The 18,515-nt window shown below is 37.3% G+C and overlaps 1 protein-coding gene across 2 annotated transcripts in view; it reads left to right on the top strand.

Moving 5' to 3' along the window:
* Positions 1 to 18,515, top strand: part of RBM27 (RNA binding motif protein 27) — a 93,489-nt gene that overhangs the window by 44,467 nt on the left and 30,507 nt on the right. For both annotated transcript variants that reach the window (XM_003782078.2, XM_023515615.1), the window contains exons 9-12: positions 6,071 to 6,235; positions 10,592 to 10,741; positions 15,899 to 16,043; positions 16,916 to 17,069. In XM_003782078.2, the coding sequence (XP_003782126.1) occupies positions 6,071 to 6,235; positions 10,592 to 10,741; positions 15,899 to 16,043; positions 16,916 to 17,069 (614 nt within the window). The remainder of the gene's footprint in view (positions 1 to 6,070; positions 6,236 to 10,591; positions 10,742 to 15,898; positions 16,044 to 16,915; positions 17,070 to 18,515) is intronic.

The raw sequence follows: 18,515 nt of genomic DNA, 5'->3' as shown, positions 1-18,515 counted from the left end.
GCTACTTGGGAGGCTGAGGCAGGAGACTCGCTTGAACCCAGGATTTGGAGGTTGCTGTGAGCTGTGATGCCATAGAACTCTACCCAGGGGACAGCTTGAGGCTCTATCTCAAAAGAAAAAAAAAAAAAAGAAATGGTTTATCCGTAATTATCTAAAAGTGAAAAGGAAATCTGTAAAGAAAAAAAGCCCTTAGAAAACCTGAAAATCAATTATAGTATATTTTGCTATTATAGCTGAATGAACAGAGTATCTCAGAAACACAGATGACAAAAGAACTAATTCTGTCAAAAATAAAGTATTCATTTAGGCTGCAATTATTACTTGTTTTGGAAGAGGACAATTAAGTGTTAAGAAATATTATCCTGGCTCAGCGCCTGTGGCTCAAGTGGCTAAGGCGCCAGCAACATACACCTAAGGTGGTGGGTTCGAATCCAGCCCGAGCCCGCCAAACAACAATGACAGCTGCAACCGAAAAAAAAAATAGCCAGGCGTTGTGGCGGGCGCCTGTACAGGTCCCAGCAACTTGGGAGGCGGAGGCAGGAGACTCGCTTGAGCCCAGGAGTTGGAGGTTGCTGTGAGCTATGCCACGGCACTCTACCCAGGGGGACAGCTTGAGGCTCTGTCTCAAAAAAAAAAAGAAATATTACCCTGTTGTAAAAGTGGGCAGATGTGGTTCCTGATAATGCTATTTAAACTTAATATCATATGGTTATAATTTAGTAAAAACTCTACTTGAAATTTTGTTGTTTTTATTGACTTAAAATGTCATAGATCCTATGAAAATGATTTAAATATATTTAAAATAGTTTTATGGAAAAACAGCAGTATCATACACCTATTAAAATCAACTTATTTCCTCTGAAGTACTCAAACATTTACCCAAATTTGAAGTCACCAATCCAGTATATATTGTTTGGCTGTCAAAAGACCATCAGAGGCATACTCTTTTCTGCCTTGCAGAAGACATAGTAGAAATATTTTATAATTGCTAAGCTCACTGTACTGGATGTGTGAAATTAATAGTATATATATAAAACTCTGGATTTTAGAGATTCTTAGGTTGAAAGCAGTTCTTTAATCTCCATATGAATTCACATAAATAATCTTTTCAGAAAATATTTTTCCTATTATTGACTGTATAAAATTATTAAAATACAGTGTTCCTAATTTATGATTTGCTGATCTAATTCTGTGGAATGCATAACATTTTTCTGTGCAGAATAATGGATTTGATGTCCAGAAAGGTAAATCAGTGTCTAACAGAATCCTTTTATATTATCTAGAGTTTTCTTCCCTTGTTCTTTACTTTGACTCGATTACGTTAGTTGTCGTATCATCTATTAATAGCCTGAGCAAGTATGAGACCCCATTCTAAAAAATGGCTGGGTGTTGTGGTGGGCACCTGTAGTCCCAGCTACTCAGGAGGCTGAGATGAGAGAATTGCTTGAGCCCAGGAGTTTGAGATTGCTGTGAGCTATGACGTCACAGCACTCTACTAAGGGTGACAAAGTGAGACTCTGTCTCAAAAAAAAAAAAAAAGAATGTGAAAATGTTGTTTTCAGGCTCGTGAGGTATATGAACAATTTAGGATGGGAATACAAACATGAGAAGTTTGCAGTTTGGATTTATTTAGTCATTCTCTAAATATGAATTCTGAGAGGCAAATCTTTACTGTTATTGTAACCTATTTGATTTTTAACAACTTTTCATTGTGGAAAGTTTTAATTACCATATCCATAAAAAAAGAGCAAATAGTGTAGTGAATCTTCAGATACTCATTTCCTGCCTCAATAATTATTAGCATGTGGTTAATCTTGCTTCACTTATAACCCACATTGGACTTATTTTAGAAAATGTCCCAGATATAACATTTGATTTGTGAAAACTTAACTATGTGTCTTTAAAAGATAAGAGTTAAACACACATGGGGCAGTGTCTGTGGCTCAAAGGAGTAGGTCACCAGCCCCATATACTGGAGGTGGCAGGTTCAAATCCAGCCCCGGCCAAAAACTGCAAAAAGAAAAAAACAAAGAGTTAAATACATACACACACAAAATCACAATACTGTTATCACTCCCTCCCTGATAATAGTGTTCTGTCGTCAGTGTCAAATACCTTGATAGTGTTTTTATTTCCTATTTGTATCAGAAAATGTCCTTTCATAGCTGGTTCATTTGAAGCTATATCTAAATAAAATTACATATTTAGTTGAAATGTTTCTTAAACCTTATAATTTATACCCTTTTTTCTTGACATTTATTTGTTGAAGGCACAGATCATTTGTCCTGAATATTTTTCTCAGATTCTAGATTTGGCAGATTTTTTTTTCTTGAGGCAGAGTGTCACTGTGTCACCCTGAGTAGAGTGTTGTGGCGTCATAGCTCACAGCAACCTCAAATTCTTGAGCTTGAGCAATCCTCCTGTCTCAGTCTCCTGAGTAGCTGAAACTACAGGTGAGCACTATTATGTTCATCTTGGTTTTTTTGTTTTGTTTTGTTTTGTTTTGAGACAGAGCCTCATGCTGTCACCCTGGGTAGAGTGCCGTGGCATTACAGCTCACAGCAACTTCCAACTCCTGGGCTCAAGTGATTCTCCTGCCTCTGCCTCCCAAGTAGCTGGGAATACAGGCGCCCACCACAAGGCCCGGCTATTTTTTGGTTGCAGCCATCATTGTTGTTTGGCAGGCCTGGGCTGGATTCGAACCCGCCACCTCAGGTGTATGTGGCTGGTGCCTTAGCCACTTGAGCCAGAGGCACCAAGCCCATCTTGGTTATTTTTATTTTTAGCAGAGACCATGTCTCTAAATCCTTAGCTCAAGCAATACACCTGCCTTGGCTTCCCAGAGTGCTAGGATTATAGGCGTGAGCTACTGCCGTGGCAGTTTCTTCCCCTTAAGCCTCATTTAACACATTCTTCTATTCCCAGTATTTCCTGTAAATTGAAGGTAGACCTAGGTATTTAATTAGATTCACATTTGTTTGTTTTTTCTTTTCTTGGTAAGAACGTTTTATCTGTATTTCCTATACAATACATTACAACGTCTGTCTGGTTGTCTCTTTTCTGTATTACAAATATATATTTTTAAGTTTTTTTTTTTTTTTTTTTGAGACAGAGTTTTACTTACTAATCCTCGGTAGAGTGCAATGAAGTCACAGCTCACAGCAACCTCTAGCTCTTTTGGGCTTAGGCGATTCTCTTGCCTCAGCCTTCCGAGTAGCTGGGAGTACAGGCACCCACTACAATGCCCGGCTAACAAATATATTTTTTTAAGAGACAGAGTCTCCCTTTGTCACCCTTAGTAGAGTACTGTGGCATCACAGCTCACAGCAACCTCCAGCTCTTGGTCTTAGGCGATTCTCTTATCTTAGCCTCGCGAGTAGCTGGGACCACAGGTGCCTGCCACAACGCCTGGCTATTTTTTTGTTGCAGTTTGGCTGGGGCTAGGTTCGAACTTGCCACCCTTGATATAGGGAGCTGGCACCCTACTCACTGAGCCACAGGTGCCATCCTGTATTACAGATACTGATCAGTGTGTACAGGCATTTTTATCCTGATTTTTAAATTTGCTTATGGTTTTAAAAGTTATTTTAAGTCTAGTTGTGGTGGCTCATGCCTATAATCCTAGTACTGTGGGAGGCTGAGGCGGATGGATTGCTTGAGCTCATGAGTTCGGGATCAGCCTGAGCAGCAGTGAGACCCTGTCTCTACTAAAAATGAAAAACTAAGACAAAGGGATTGCTTTAGCTCAAGAGTTTGAGGTTGCTATGAGCTATGACGCCATGGCACTATACCAAGGGCGACAAAGTGAGACTCTGTCTCCAGAAACAGCGAAAGGAAGCTATTTTCGATCATTGCCTGGACCTCTCATTTCATGTTATATGCTAATTCTATAATTTCTTCTATGTTTATTGCTGACGTGGCATACAACTGGCAGTAACAATCAGATGGTTAACTGGAAATGCAGTTCTTAAGAGATAGACGCTTATTTCCTTTCATTTATCAGCTTTCAGAATGAGTTGGTTCTCCAGAATTTTCCAAAGGGGACCACTGAATTTCATCCAGGCTGATCTTGAACTCCTAGTCTTAAGTGATACTCCTGCTTCAGCCTCCCAAAGTGCTGGGATTACAGGTGTGACACCACACCTGTCTTTTTTGATGTTTGGATTCTTTCATCTTTAATCAGTGGCAGCCTCCTCATATTGGCTCCATATTTTTTTTTTTTAATTTTAGATTACTGTGAGGGTATAGATGATTACATTGTTTGCATTTGTTAGGAGAGTCCACATTGTAGTTGTGCCTCTTACCCAGGAGGTATGCCATATATACCCTTACATTGTACCTATTAGGTGAGGGCATACTAATTCTCTTCCCTTTTCTCTCTCTTCCATTTTTTTTTTTCATTTTTGCTTCTTTTTGATATGCCAGTCTTTGATACCTTCTAGAAGGACAAGATATATGAAGGTGTACCAAACTCATAAATTTTTGCCCTCTCCAAGGATTGGCCCTTTATCTAAATAACACTATTTCCTTTAGAAGTACTATTTAGAGAGTTAGGTATTCTAAGAAGGTCAGGCTTCATTCAAATGAATAGCCATCTTTCTGAATTACTTGAATTGCTTGTTGTTTGTCATTGGTTTTAAAAATAGACATTGTGTGAACTATCCTTTTAGTTTCCAGCTTACTTTGAGACACTTATTAATAATACACATTTGGTATATTGAATGATGTATTATAAATTTAGAGTAACCATATGGACTGAGATTTTTTATTAATTTATTTCTTCCCATTTTTCTCTTGTACACTACTTAATTCTTTGCTGGTGATTATCTGCAATAGGTCACACTTATAGCTGTTTTCAGAGCATTGAGGATGTGTGAAATTGTTTTTGCAGTATAATGATTGATTAGTTTAAACTGTAGATCTTAAAGGGTTGGTGTGAATTGCAGTTATTTGGTCTGCTATACAGTGTAATTTTGTCAAGTCTTTTCCTGCATATGTTGCAAGAGAAGGGTTATAAACTTTAGCATATCTATTTTCCCTCAACATTTACTATGAAATGAAGTGGATGCTTTGTAGCCTATTCTATTTTGCTAAAGTGTATTTAAAATCTTTAGGAATTGTATGATTTTATCAGGTGAAAATAAAATTCTGAATTCACTTTATTTTGCTTGTGTCATGTTGGTAATGTCTCACTTTGGATATGAAATATTAAGTTTTACGATTATGTCTGAAATGATGTCGTCAGAAAAAAGGTACTGTTAAATGGACAACCAAAGGGAGGTTTTTCTCTTTGGAACTTTGTCCTTTGAACTGTACTACAGAATTTGACTTCATTTTGTCTGCGTTCTTGCATCAATATATAATTGCATTCTTGCCTCAGTTTGCTTTCTTTCAAAATGTGGTTCTTTATGTCTGGGATAATTTTATTCATCCAGTGCTGGTCTATTGGTCTGGGTTTTTGTCTTTTTTTCCTTTCTTTGTATTTGTTATCCATCTGCCCATGGGGATAGCAAATGTTTACTATCTTTTTTAATTTTTTCTTTTGAATATTTCTTATTCTCTGTGGGCGTGTGCTTATGGTGGCTTGTTTCTAATGCATTTGTTATTATTTTTTCTGGACCCACATGTGGGAGTATCTGCAAACCTGAAATTATGTGGGATTGGGGAGGTGGGTTTTTTTTTCCAATGGATATAATAACAGCATTCACACCTGCATATTTCATTGGTTACAAAATTCTCTATGAATTCTCAGGGCTTCTTTGTCTAATAACTTGACATGGTTGAATGCTCAGCTTTGAATAAAATTAGCATAGTTTATTCTACTTAAGGTCTTAAAAGATGGAGATTATACATACTACCTAATTCTTACTCTTTTTTTTTATACCTAAATGCATCCTGACCAGTTGCATGTCTGTTCTTTCTTGAGTTAGAATTGTGGTGCATCTTTCTCAACTATTCTTTCTGTTGGTATAATTTCTGTTTTTGGCTCAACATCTCTGGAAGTACATCATTACCTAAGAGAAGCTTGTGACTCTCATTCCCAGCTGCCCTCCTATTCTTTCCTCTGTAGGACAGCCCATGTACTCTCGTGAACATGGTGCTGCTGCATCTGAGCGACTTCAGTTGGGGACACCGCCTCCTCTGTTGGCAGCTCGTTTGGTGCCACCTCGCAACCTCATGGGATCCTCCATTGGGTATCATACCTCAATCTCCAGCCCCACCCCTCTGGTCCCAGGTAAGCTTTGCTACAAATGGCCATCTACTTCAAAGATCCTTTGACCTTAAGCTGGCCAGCCTAAGAGGTGACCTAGCATTCTAATCTGCTGTCATTGATTCCCATTAAAACTCTTAGGTAGTTTTATTTTCTGTTCCCCTTCTTCTTTGGTTTGTCCCTAGTGGCTGCTAGATGATTAGGCCTCCTGTGTGTCTGTCATCTCTGTTTTCTTCTGTATTTACTTTAAGTGCCTCAGTAACAAAATCATGCTAGTTCCTTGAGTTAGTTTCTAATCAGGAAGATTGGAAGATAATTTCTAGTTGAATATTTTCCAATTAAATTATTATGCAGTACAAGAAAAACTAGGTTAGTTTTTCTTTAAAACAAAAACAAAGATCTGGTTTCTTGCTCATCATGGATGAACATGTCCTTTTCACCCTTGTCCCTTGTTGTATGGACTCGTTGTATATGATGTGATTCTTGAAAACACTTCTGTCCTGTTGACATGTGTACTTTGAAGATCTGTGGAGTTGCTCTGTGGATGTCTCATGAATTTTTTTTTTTTCATTTCTCACTTTGCCTTTAGATCTCAGTTGATCATATTTAACTAAAGAACTTTTAAGTTTATTGGGGTTCTGTATATTCCCAGGTGTTATAGAATAAGGTCAGTTGATTATGTAACTTCTTTAAAACTTTTGGCAGCTTAAAATGTTGGAGGTTTTCTGTCAAGAATGCATTTTGTCTGCATTCTTGCATCAATATGTAATTGCATTCTTGCCTCAGTTTGCTTTTTTGGTAACTGAAAACTTTAATTTGCTGATCATTTTTTATTTATTTTTTAATTTATTTTTTCTTATACATGTGTACATTAGGTTTCCACTTTTGCCTTTACAGAATTAAAAAGGCTAGATTTAATGACAGTAACAATATTTAACATAAGGACTGAGAACAAAAACCTCATAAAGAATGAAAGAAGATAAATACATTCAGAAAAGAAATCAGATGATTGCTGCAACTAAATATTAAGCAATAATAATAGTAATAATGCAAAAAAAGTAACATTCACATTGTCAGATAGAAGTATGTCTATTATAGAATACTTTGATCAGTTAATTTCTTCTTTTTCTTCTGTTTTTTCCAAAGTAAAAAAAAAATAGACAACTAGTCATTCTACTTAATCTGGATATACTTGATATTAAAATTGGAGAAAATATATTATTATAAAGGGGAAATTACAAACATCTTTCACTTTTAAATGAGGATACAATATGATAAAAAATATATTAACATGTTGAATTAAAAATTAATGTTTAAGTAATGTACTTTGGTCAAAATTAAATACAATTTATGTGAGAATTAGTCATCAGTCAAGGTCAGTTGATTATGTAACTTCTTTAAAACTTTCAACAGCTTAAAATGTTGGAGGTTTTCTGTCAAGAGTACCAAATGGTAACTGAAACTTTTTAATTTGCTGATCATTTTTTAAAAAAGATGAAGCAGCATTTATTTTGTATTTTATACAACATATACTTTTTAGAGTCGACATTTATAAGCATGGAAGCTATTATTTTACATATCGTTTCCAAACCACATCAGCCTTAAACACATTTAAATTTAATAAGTAAGACTATTAGATTTGCTTTCAAGCTAGGTATAACATTACAGTGTGTATTTTCACCAAGAGGGCATACTCATGATTAAATATGATCATCTTAAAGAAACAATTATTATAAAAAGGAGGGTTAAAACAAAAACTTCCAATAAGTTGGAAGCCCAAAAAACACTTTTAGGTGGGCAGCTGTATGCATAGCCTTGTGACTGTTGATGCAAAAGAGTTTATTTGGTTTTATTCATCATCGCCAAGCAACTTTGAGACTGAATGTGAACACTGGCAATGAAAATACAAAAATGTATAATAGAACCTTGATGCGGTGGTATGTACCTCGAGTCCCAGCTACTCAGGAGGCTTAAGTAGGAGGATCACTTGATCTCAGGAGTTCAAGTCCAGCCTGGGCAAAATAGTAAAACTCCATCTATAATAGGAACATCTTTTTGATAATAAGTTCTTATATTTCCTGAGCCATCTTCTTCTGAGGGGAGCAGCACAAATGGCCCTTGTGATTAATATTCAACATCATTTAACATTTTGTTACAGGGAACAGTTTTTAATCTATCGATGCCCTTTTCATGCAATTTCATAAGCTGTTTCAAAAGCAGAAGAAAGGAAAAAAAATGAAAGTTTTTAGGGAGGAGAAGGAAGTCTGACGAGCAGTTCTAGTACTGATACCAAATATCCCAGAATCACCTATAGTTTAATGGCATTTTATTGTTTTAGCCTCATGGTGGCTTGTTGATGTTTGGTGCAAGAGGAACATTCCGCTTATAAATCTAAAGTTAGAGGAAGCACAGTATTCTGAGGAGAGGTTTAATCTAAGGAGGTGAGTTTAGGTAAAGAAATTTGCTGGATTGAGGACTTCTTTGGGTCCTAGTTGTGCTTGCTTAGAAAGGCAGCATATTTAAATAAATGCCTATAGTGACCCAGAAGGTCCCCTAAATGTAAATGGTTTTCTGATTTTATACTCTGAATCATAGACATAACTGACTGTAATAAAGATCTGAATGTACCTTATCTTTAGCTGAAAGTTAATGTGAACTCATGACAAATTTTCCATCAAGAAAAATGAAAAGGACTCAGTACCTGTGGCTCAAGTGGCTAAGGCGCCAACCACATACACCTGAGCTGGCGAGTTCGAATCCAGCCCGGGCCTGCCAAACAACAATGACGACTACAACCAAAAAAAAAAAATAGCCAAGTGTTCTGGTGGGCATCTGTTGTCCCAGCTACTTGGGCGGCAGAAGCAAGAGATCGCTTGAGCCCAGGAGTTGGAGGTTGCTGTGAGCTGTGATGCTACAGCACTCTACCCAGAGTGATAGCTTGAGGCTCTGTCTCAAAAAAGAAAGAAAAAGAAAAAGATGTAAGAACTTCTAAAATCACAATTATGAAAAATCAGTGTCTTCACAGTGTCTTAACCCTCTCATTTTATGTGGGATTAAGAGGATGAATATACTATTTGGAGATAAATGCTTTCAGAATTCTTTTTAATGTTAATGAACTATTTAGCATTAGAATTTTATAAATTAAATTTTTAGTAGAGAAAACACAGGAATTGTCACAAAAGTGCATTGGTGGGGTGGTAATAAAATAATTACATTTATAGATATAAAATTTATTGTATTTAGGAGTTTTTTTTGTATTTAGCTACTTTGTTTGAAATATATTTGTGTATGAGACTAGTTCTCTCTCCATCTTAAAATGCAAGTACGTATAAATAGATTTCCCCTAAAAGTGCCTAGGAATTGGTAAGACATAACAATGAAATTGGAAACTCAATCAACTCTTCATATATGGTGTTCATGTACATAAAAATTTATATTAAAAATGTCCATTGAAGTTTGGATTAGGCCAGTGTGGTGACTCACACCTGTAATACTAACAATCTAGGAGGCGAAAGTGGACGATCCCTTGAGGTCGGGAGTTCAAAACCAGCCTGAACAAGAGCCAGAACCCTTGTCTCTACTAAAAATAGAAAAACTAGCTGGGCACTGTTGCAGGTGCCTATAGTCCCAGCTATTGGGAGGCTGAGGCAAGGCAAGAGGATCACTTGAGCCAGGAGTTTGAGGTTGCTATGAGCTAAGATGATGCCACAGCACTCTACCCAGGGTGACTGAGAAGCTGTCTCAAAAAAACCCCAAAACCAAACAAAAACAAACATTGAAGTTTGGATTAGATGATTAATATGTAGGGGTAGAAACGACATAGAAGTATAAAGGAATGTGAAAATATATTGATATTTAGGAATGAATGTCTTGTGATAGTAACTTTTTTTCCCAAAACATGATCTATATGCTGTAACATAAAGAAATACAGTTGCCCCTCCCTATCCTCTGATTCTACATTTGCAGACTTAATGAATTGCAGGTTGAAAGTATTTGGAGAAATAAACCAAAAAATCCTGCAACAATAAAAAATATTACAAATTTAAAAAACAATATAACAACAATTTACATAGTATTTACATTAATTAGGCACTATAATCTAGAGATAATTTGTAGTATATGGAAAGTTGTGCATAGGTTATATGCAAATACTATATACCATTTTATATAAAGGATTTGAGCATCTGTGGGTTTTGGTATCTGTAGCAGGTCCTGGAACCAATTCCCAGCAGTTTTACAAAGGGATAAGTATATATGTATGAGTTGATGTAATTGTATTTGTTGTAGAATATACATTTTTCAGCAGTTTATTTAACAGTATTATAATAATGAGAAATAGTTTAACCTCTCTGATTTGTTATATGTTTTGTTTTCTCTCAGATACCTATGAACCAGATGGTTATAACCCAGAAGCTCCTAGTATTACCAGTTCTGGTAGATCTCAGTATAGACAGTTCTTTTCAAGAACACAGACACAGCGCCCCAACCTGATTGGCCTGACATCTGGAGATATGGACGCAAATCCAAGAGGTGAGAACATGTTGAACTTTTTTTTCTTTTTCTTTTAGAGAGAATCTCACTGTATTGCTCCAAGCTAGCTGTGGCATCGGCCTAACTTACAGCATCTGAAACTTCTGGGCTCAAGTGATCCTGCCTCAGCCTTCTAAGCAGCTGGGACTATAGATGCCTGTCACATTGCCTGGCTAGTTTTTCTATTTTTAGTAGAGATGGTGTCTTGCTCTTGCTCTGGCTGTTCTCTGAACTCTTGAGCTCAGGCGATCTACCCACCTTGGCCTCCTAGGGTGCTAGGATTACAGGTGGGAGCCACAGTTCCTAGGCACTTTTTTTTTGGCCAGGGCTGGGTTTGAACCTGCCACCTCCGGTATATGGGGCCAGCGCTCTACTCCTTTGAGCCACAGGCGTTGCCCAACACATTAAATGTTTTTTAATGCTAGATATTACATAATAGTTTGATATAGTTACTACATTTGCATTTCTGATCTGGCTTGAGGAAATTAATGTCTAAGTTATCTACTTACCAGGTGCTTTATAATCATCTCAAATTTTTTTTTATCGCAAATATTTTTTAATAACCTTATCTCCAAATTGTATTTTAAAGTTATAGTTAGAATATATTTATTTTAAAATACAAGGAATACTAATTTTATTTAATTGCTTTTTTTGGATAGGATTTTAGGATGTTTTAATGTGCTGAGCATTGTGCTAGATATTAGGTATTGAAAAATGAAGTGATTGATTCCTTGCCCTCAAAGAATTGATCATTTAAGTGCCTACCTTGTATCCTGAGAGCTGTGCTTCATGCTAAAAATAACTGAGAGCCTAAAACATTATAATAAAAATGTAATTTGACCGTTTTTAACACTTAAGATTTCAGCTATAACTTAGGACCTTTACAAAGCTTAGGCACGAACATTTAAAATAAAAAGAAAACCAAGATAAAATATAAGCTGTTTTTTAATTTAAATTTATTTATTTTTGAAACAGAGTCTCACTGTGTTGCCCTTAATAGAGTGTGGCGTCCCATCTCACAGCAACCTCCAACTCTTGGGCTTAAGTGATTCTCTTTCCTCAAGCTCCCAAGTAGCTGGGACTATAGGTGCCTGCCACAATACCCTGCTATTTTTTAATTGCAGTTGTAGTTGTTGTTTAGCAGGCCCAAGCTGGGTTTGAATCTGCTAGCTCCAGTGTATGTGGCTGGTGCCCTAGCTACTGTGCATAGGTGCCAAGCCAATTTATTTATTTTTTGAGGCAGACTCTAACTCTGTTGTCCCAGGCTAGAGTGCTGTGGGGTCATGGCTTACAGCAATCTGAAACTCTTAGGCTTGAGAGATCCTGTTGCCTGAGCCTCTTGAGTAGCTGAGACTAGATGTGCCTGTGGGGTCATGGCTCACAGCAATCTGAAACTCTTAGGCTCGAGAGATCCTGTTGCCTGAGCCTCTTGAGTAGCTGAGACTAGATGTGCCCACTATAATACCCAATTAGTTTTTTTTTTTTTTGTTTTTATTAGAGATGGGATCTTGGTTTTGCTCAGGCTGGTTTCAAACTCCTTTTGCTTGGCTTCTCAGAGTGCTAGGATTATAGGTGTGAGCCACCATACCTGGCCTGCTTTTGTTTTTTTTAAACAGGGTCACTTACTCTGTTATCTTGGCTGGAGTGCAATGGTGTCATCACAGCTCACTGACTGAAACCTCAAATTCCTGGGCTTAAGCATTTCTCCTGCTTCAGACTTGGACAACAGGTGTAGTCCACCTAATTTTTTATATGCTTTTTCATAGAGACAGGATCATGCTATGTTGCTCAGGCTGTTCTCAAACTTCTGGCCTGGCTTGGCACCTGTGGCTCAAGTGGCTAAGGCTCCAGCCACATACACCTGAGCTGGCAGGTTCGAATCCAGCCTGGGCCCGTCAAACAATGACGGCTGCAACCAAAAAATAGCCGAGCATTGTGGAGGGCACCTGTGGTCCCAGCTACTTGGGAGGTGGAGGCAGGAGACTGGCTTGAGCCCAGGAGTTGGAGGTTGCTGTGAGCTGTAATGCCAGGGCACTCTACCCAGGGTGACAGCTTGAGGCTCTGTCTTGGGGGGGAAAAAAAAAAAAAACTTCTGGCCTCAAGTGATGCTCCTGTTTCAGCCTCCTGAAGTGCTAAGATTTGTAGGTGTAAACCCTGTGCCCAACCAGCATCTACTTTTAATATAGGTTGATAATCTTCTTACCCTTCTTCCACAAAAAAGATTGGTTAACAAATTTGAGATTTCAGTTTGGTAACTTACTATAGATTTCTAAAATTTAATTTCAGTTCTAGTGACTGGCAGTTGGCTATACTGAAAATATTTTTCTGATATAGTTACCTGGTGAACGTTTTTCTGTGTATACCTTCTTTTCTATCCTGATTTTATTAACTCTTTTTTATGGCCATTAATAATACTATTGTTACAACTCTAAAATAACAGTTTTTGTGTTAGGACTACCTACACCACGTGCGTTTCTTTATGGTATCTCTCATATTCCTTATAACAACTCTATAAAAGAGGTACTGTTTTTATTCTCTTCTTATGAGTGAAGACACTGAAGCTTACAAAGGTTAAAGAAGTTGCTCAAGGTCACACAGATATTAAGTAGCAGAACTGAAATTTGAACCCAACTCTAATTCCAAAGAATATGCTCTTACCTTCTGTCTTATAATGCGTATTTTGTTACCCAGTTACCTGAAATTAGTGAAAAAATTCATTTCTTAATGATTTCAAGTCCTCCTTTTGCCACTAGCCTGGTTTATCGGTACAGTAATCCATAGATAATCTCTCTCAGTATGGAAGTCATGTAGTTTGTATATTCTCCAGGCTTGCTTTGTTGTCTGGGATAAGTCACTTAGCTTATAGCTGTGTGTCTTTCTTTTTTAATAATGCACTTCAGTAAAGAAAAGTATTAGGCAATGTTAAGTGGTAATGATAACAACTGTTTTAGAAATACATAACAATCTCTCCAATTCTAGAATGCTTTATGTCATCACAATTGGTATCTCTGCCATTAGCCTTCTGAAAACACAAGTCCTACAAAGGCAAGGATTATATCTATTGTATTTACTTATATATACCCAAGGTTTACTACAATTGCTAAGCTGTATAATAGCTAAATGCTAAATGAGTGAATCTTTACATCATAATTTTCCAGTGACACAGATGAATCAGAACAGATTAATCACCTCCCCCCATATTTCTACCCTAGCATCCAGCCCTACATTTGTTAGGTATATTATTTACTTGGTTGAGTTGCTAACGTTAGGGGAAGTACTCAGGTAGAAGAGGTATAATTTTGTGTTGTAATTTACTTTTTTGTTCAATACACCTCTTCCTACCAATAGGTAACCTGTTATAAGGCCAGTTTCTTATAGTATTTTAGTTGAAGTTGTGAGTAAAATGTGCCAATTTAGAGTATTGGTTTTGGATTTTCTTCACAACTTTTAAGTTTGGAAATTTTTAAAACTATTGAAAACCAAAAGAAATGCAGTGAACATCTGAATGCCTTCACTTAGATTTATCAGTTATTACTACTTTGTCACCTTTGCGTATAAAGGCTTACCTGTTTTCTTTTCTCTAATTCACTCTCCTACATTCCCCTCACATTTGTTTCTGTGGTGATTTTTTTTTTTTTAAGATTCATCTCACTCTGTCACCCTGGGTAGAGTACTGTGGCATCATTATAGCTCACAGCAACCTCAAAGTCTTTTGACTCAAGTAATCCTTTTGCCTCAGCCTCTAAAGTAGCTAGGACTACAAGCATGTGCCTTCTTGCATGGCTAATTTTTGTATCTTTGGCAGAGATGGGGGCTCACTCTTGCTCAGGCTGGTCTTGAACTCTTGAGCTCAGGCAGTCCTCCAAGTTCAAGCAGTTCTCCTGCCTTGGCCTCCCAGAGTGCTGGGATTGTAGGCCTGAGGCACTATGTCCAGTCACATATTTTTTTCTTTCTTTTGAGATAGAGTCTCACTATGTTGCCCTCAGTAAAATGCCATGGTGTCATAGCTCACAGCAACCTCCAACTCCTTGGCTCAAGTGATCCTCTTACCTTAGCCTCCCTAGTACCTGGGACTACAGGTACCCACCAGAATGTCTGGCTAGTTTTTTTTAGAGATGGGGTCTCACTTTTGTTCAGTCTGGTCTCAAACTCCTGACCTCCAGCCTCATATTTGTTCCTTAAACTACTTGAAAGTAAGTGATAGACATCGTAACATTTTACATTCTTTAGCTTACATCTAAGAATAAGACAGTTCTACATAAGTACAGTATTATTTTCACACATAAGAAAATCATAATTCTATTAATAAAATTTAATCTTTATGATGTAGTGAACTTTTTATATCACATCAGGAGGCAAATAATGTCTCTGTGTTAATGGTGCTAAATTTGCTTGCTTGTTTAAAGTGGTAATTGTTAGATCTCTCCACTATAAAAGTCAGTAATTTGTGGAGTGGTACTTATTTTTTATATCCACTGATTGATCCATGCCTGTCAGTTATTACTTTGGGGTTACCGTTGAGTTTTCAGACTTGCAGTTATATTCTTTAAAAAGGAGAAAGAGGCTCGGTGCTTGTGGCTCAAGCAGCTAAGGTGCCAGCCACGTACACCTGAGCTGTTGGGTTCGAATCCAGCCCGGGTCTGCCAAACAACAATGACGGCTGCAACCAAAATATAGCCGGACGTTGTGGTGGGCGCCTGTGGTCCCAGCTACTTGGGGAGGCAGAGGCAGGAGACTCGCTTGAGCCCAAGAGTTGGAGGTTGCTGTGAGCTGTGATGCCATGGCACTCTACCCAGAGGGACAGCTTGAGGCTCTGTCTCAAAAAAAAAAAAAAAGGAGAAAGAGACATTTGAAATTTTTATTGTTAGGCATTTTAAAAAAAGGAAATGGTAGTAGTTGAGTTATTCACAGTACTTTTAAACTTTTAGACTAAATCATAAACACATAGATCATGTATACATTAATGTATTCACGGGGTACAATGCTGATTTCATATAGAATTAGGAACACTTACATCAGACTGGTTAATATATACCTCATCTCGTTTACTTAATTATTGTGTTAAGACAATTATACTCTATACTAATAGATTAGGCTAAATATTTTAATCATTTGAAACTCCTCAAACTCAGTAATGTGAATTTTTGTCTCCAACAGCTGCAAACATTGTGATCCAGACTGAACCACCAGTTCCTGTTTCAATTAATAGCAACATAACCAGAGTAGTTCTTGAACCAGATAGTCGAAAAAGAGCTATGAGTGGTTTGGAAGGGCCACTCACCAAGAAACCTTGGCTGGGAAAGTAAGATAACTTGCTAATGGGTAACATCTAATTGGTGTCATTGTTTCTGTTTTTTGCATTATTAAATTCATAAAATTAAGAGTTATTAATAACATTCCAATTATGTGTTTTAAAGTTAGGAGATAATTTTAGAATGTCCTGATAATTGAAAAATAACAGAATATTTGTAATAGGTATTTGTAATTTATACCTATGTATTTCTTTACCTAACATTATTGAGAAACTGGAAACAAATAGAAAAGAAAAAGGTCTGTACCTTTACAGACACTCAAAAAGACTTCTAAAAAATGGTGATCAATTGTTACTTTAATACTTGTAGTAGACTCCTTAATGACTTTAGTAATTTTTTTTTTTTGAGACAGTCTCACTATGTTGCCATTGGTACAGTGCCTGTGGCATCACAGCTTACAGCGACCTCAAACTCTTGGGGCTTAAACAGTTCTCTTGCCTCAGCTTCCCAAGTAGCTGAGACTATAGGCACCTGCCACAATGCCCAGCTATTTTTTTGTTGTAGTTGTCATTGTTGTTTGGCAGACCCGGGCTGGGTTCAAACCCTCCAGCCTCAGTATATGTGGCTGATGCCTTAACTGCTGAGCTACAGGCACCAAGCCTGTAGTAATTTTTTTAACATGTGATTTTTATTGTCAGTTGGATCTCTTCTTTTTATAAATCTTATGCTGCTAACTCTTTCAACCTGTTTTATTCCAGTATAATACGGATGATGTGAAAATTTCTTGGTAATACTTCAATAATGTTAAGGGCTTATAAAAGGTGTTTTTAAATAAATAGAAACTTACATTCTTTGCTGATGTACCTCTTGGCTAGGCATGAGGTAAAAAAAATTAATCAAAATCTATTAATGCTCCTTTTAGGCAAGGGAATAACAATCAGAATAAACCAGGGTTCTTGCGAAAGAATCAGTATACAAACACCAAATTAGAAGTCAAGAAAATCCCTCAGGAATTGAACAACATTACCAAGCTCAATGAACACTTCAGCAAATTTGGAACTATTGTTAATATTCAGGTAAATGTGCCAATGTCAGTGATGTAATGCAGGTATTTTATGGGTCTTAGAAGAAATTTGTATCAGCTTACCTTGCTTAATGCATATTCTGATTATCTCTGCTAGGTGTTGTAAACTCTACTGTATAGCTGTGTACCCACCTTTATGATGAAATTGTTAAGCTGCACTTGTTCTTGTGAATTTGTTTAGTTCCTTTCTGTAACCTCTTTCTGAAAGACATTACTATATTTTTGTTCATAGTTCTATCTTTGTTTTCTTTTTTTTTTTTTCTTGTGACAGAGTCTCATTATGTCACCCTCAGTAGAGTGGCGTCAAAGCTCACATTAACCTCAAACTCTTAGACTTAAGAAATCCTCTTGCCTCAGCCTCCCAAGTAGTGGGGACTACAGGTGCTGGCCACAAGGCTTGGCTGTTTTTTTTGTTGTTGTTGCAGTTGTCATTGTTTAGCAGGCCGAGGCTAGGTTCAAACCTGTCTGTCTCAGTATATGTAGCAGGCATCCTAACCACTGAGCTATGGATGCCAAGCCTCATAGTTCTATTTTTGAACAAATGACTTTTTTTTTTTTAAAGACAGAATCTCTATTGCCCTCAGTAAAGTCCTGTGGCATCATAGCTCACAGCAACCTCAAACTCCTGGGCTCAAGCAGTTGTCTTGCCTCAGCCCCCGATTAGCTGGGACTGTAGGCTCCTACCACAATGCCTGGTTATTTTTACAGACAAGGTCTTGCTCTGGCTTGGGTTGGTCTTGAACCTGTAAACTCCTGCCTCGGTCTCCAAGAGTGCTAAGATTATAGGCATGAGCACCTCACCCAGCCTTAAATGATGTTGTTTTAACTTATATTAATAGTCTAACTGGGTAGCTGAGATTTTTTTTATTGTAATCTTACCTACTTACTGACTTTTATATGTAGTGAAATAGTAATTGGTAGAGGATGAATCTAATCTTGAGAATTTTAGGCAGTGTAATCTGTTATCCAAGATCAAATAAATTGTAGCTTTTGTATTTCACTGTCTGCTAGTTAGGTATTTGAATTTATGAATTTGCAGTTGAGTGTTATGCTGTAATTGAGGGTATTTGACAGCTATTTTCTGTTGGAATTTCAGTCTCTTAACCCTGATTATTGTTATCAAACCACAATATATCTGGGTTTAAGAAGGTACATGTAGGCAGTGCACATTGCTCAGTGCGTAGGGTGCCAGCTACATACACTGAGGCTGGCAGCTTTGAGCCTGGCCTGGGCAACAATGACAACTGTAACAACAAAAACAAATAGCCAGGCGGTGTAGCAGGTGCCTATAGTCCCAGCTACGGGGAGGCTGAGGCAAGAGAATCGCTTAAGCCCAAGAGTTTGAGTCAAAGCCCAGTTGCTTTGAGCTGTGATGCCACAGCACTCTACCGAGGGCCACATAGTGAGACTCTGTCTCAAAAAAAAAAAAAAAAAAAAA

This window comes from Otolemur garnettii, unplaced genomic scaffold, assembly GCF_000181295.1.
Source record: "Otolemur garnettii isolate 467f Iridium unplaced genomic scaffold, OtoGar3 scaffold00003, whole genome shotgun sequence".
Taxonomy (NCBI): Eukaryota; Metazoa; Chordata; class Mammalia; order Primates; family Galagidae; genus Otolemur; species Otolemur garnettii.
This window is presented reverse-complemented; position numbering and strand designations above follow the sequence as displayed.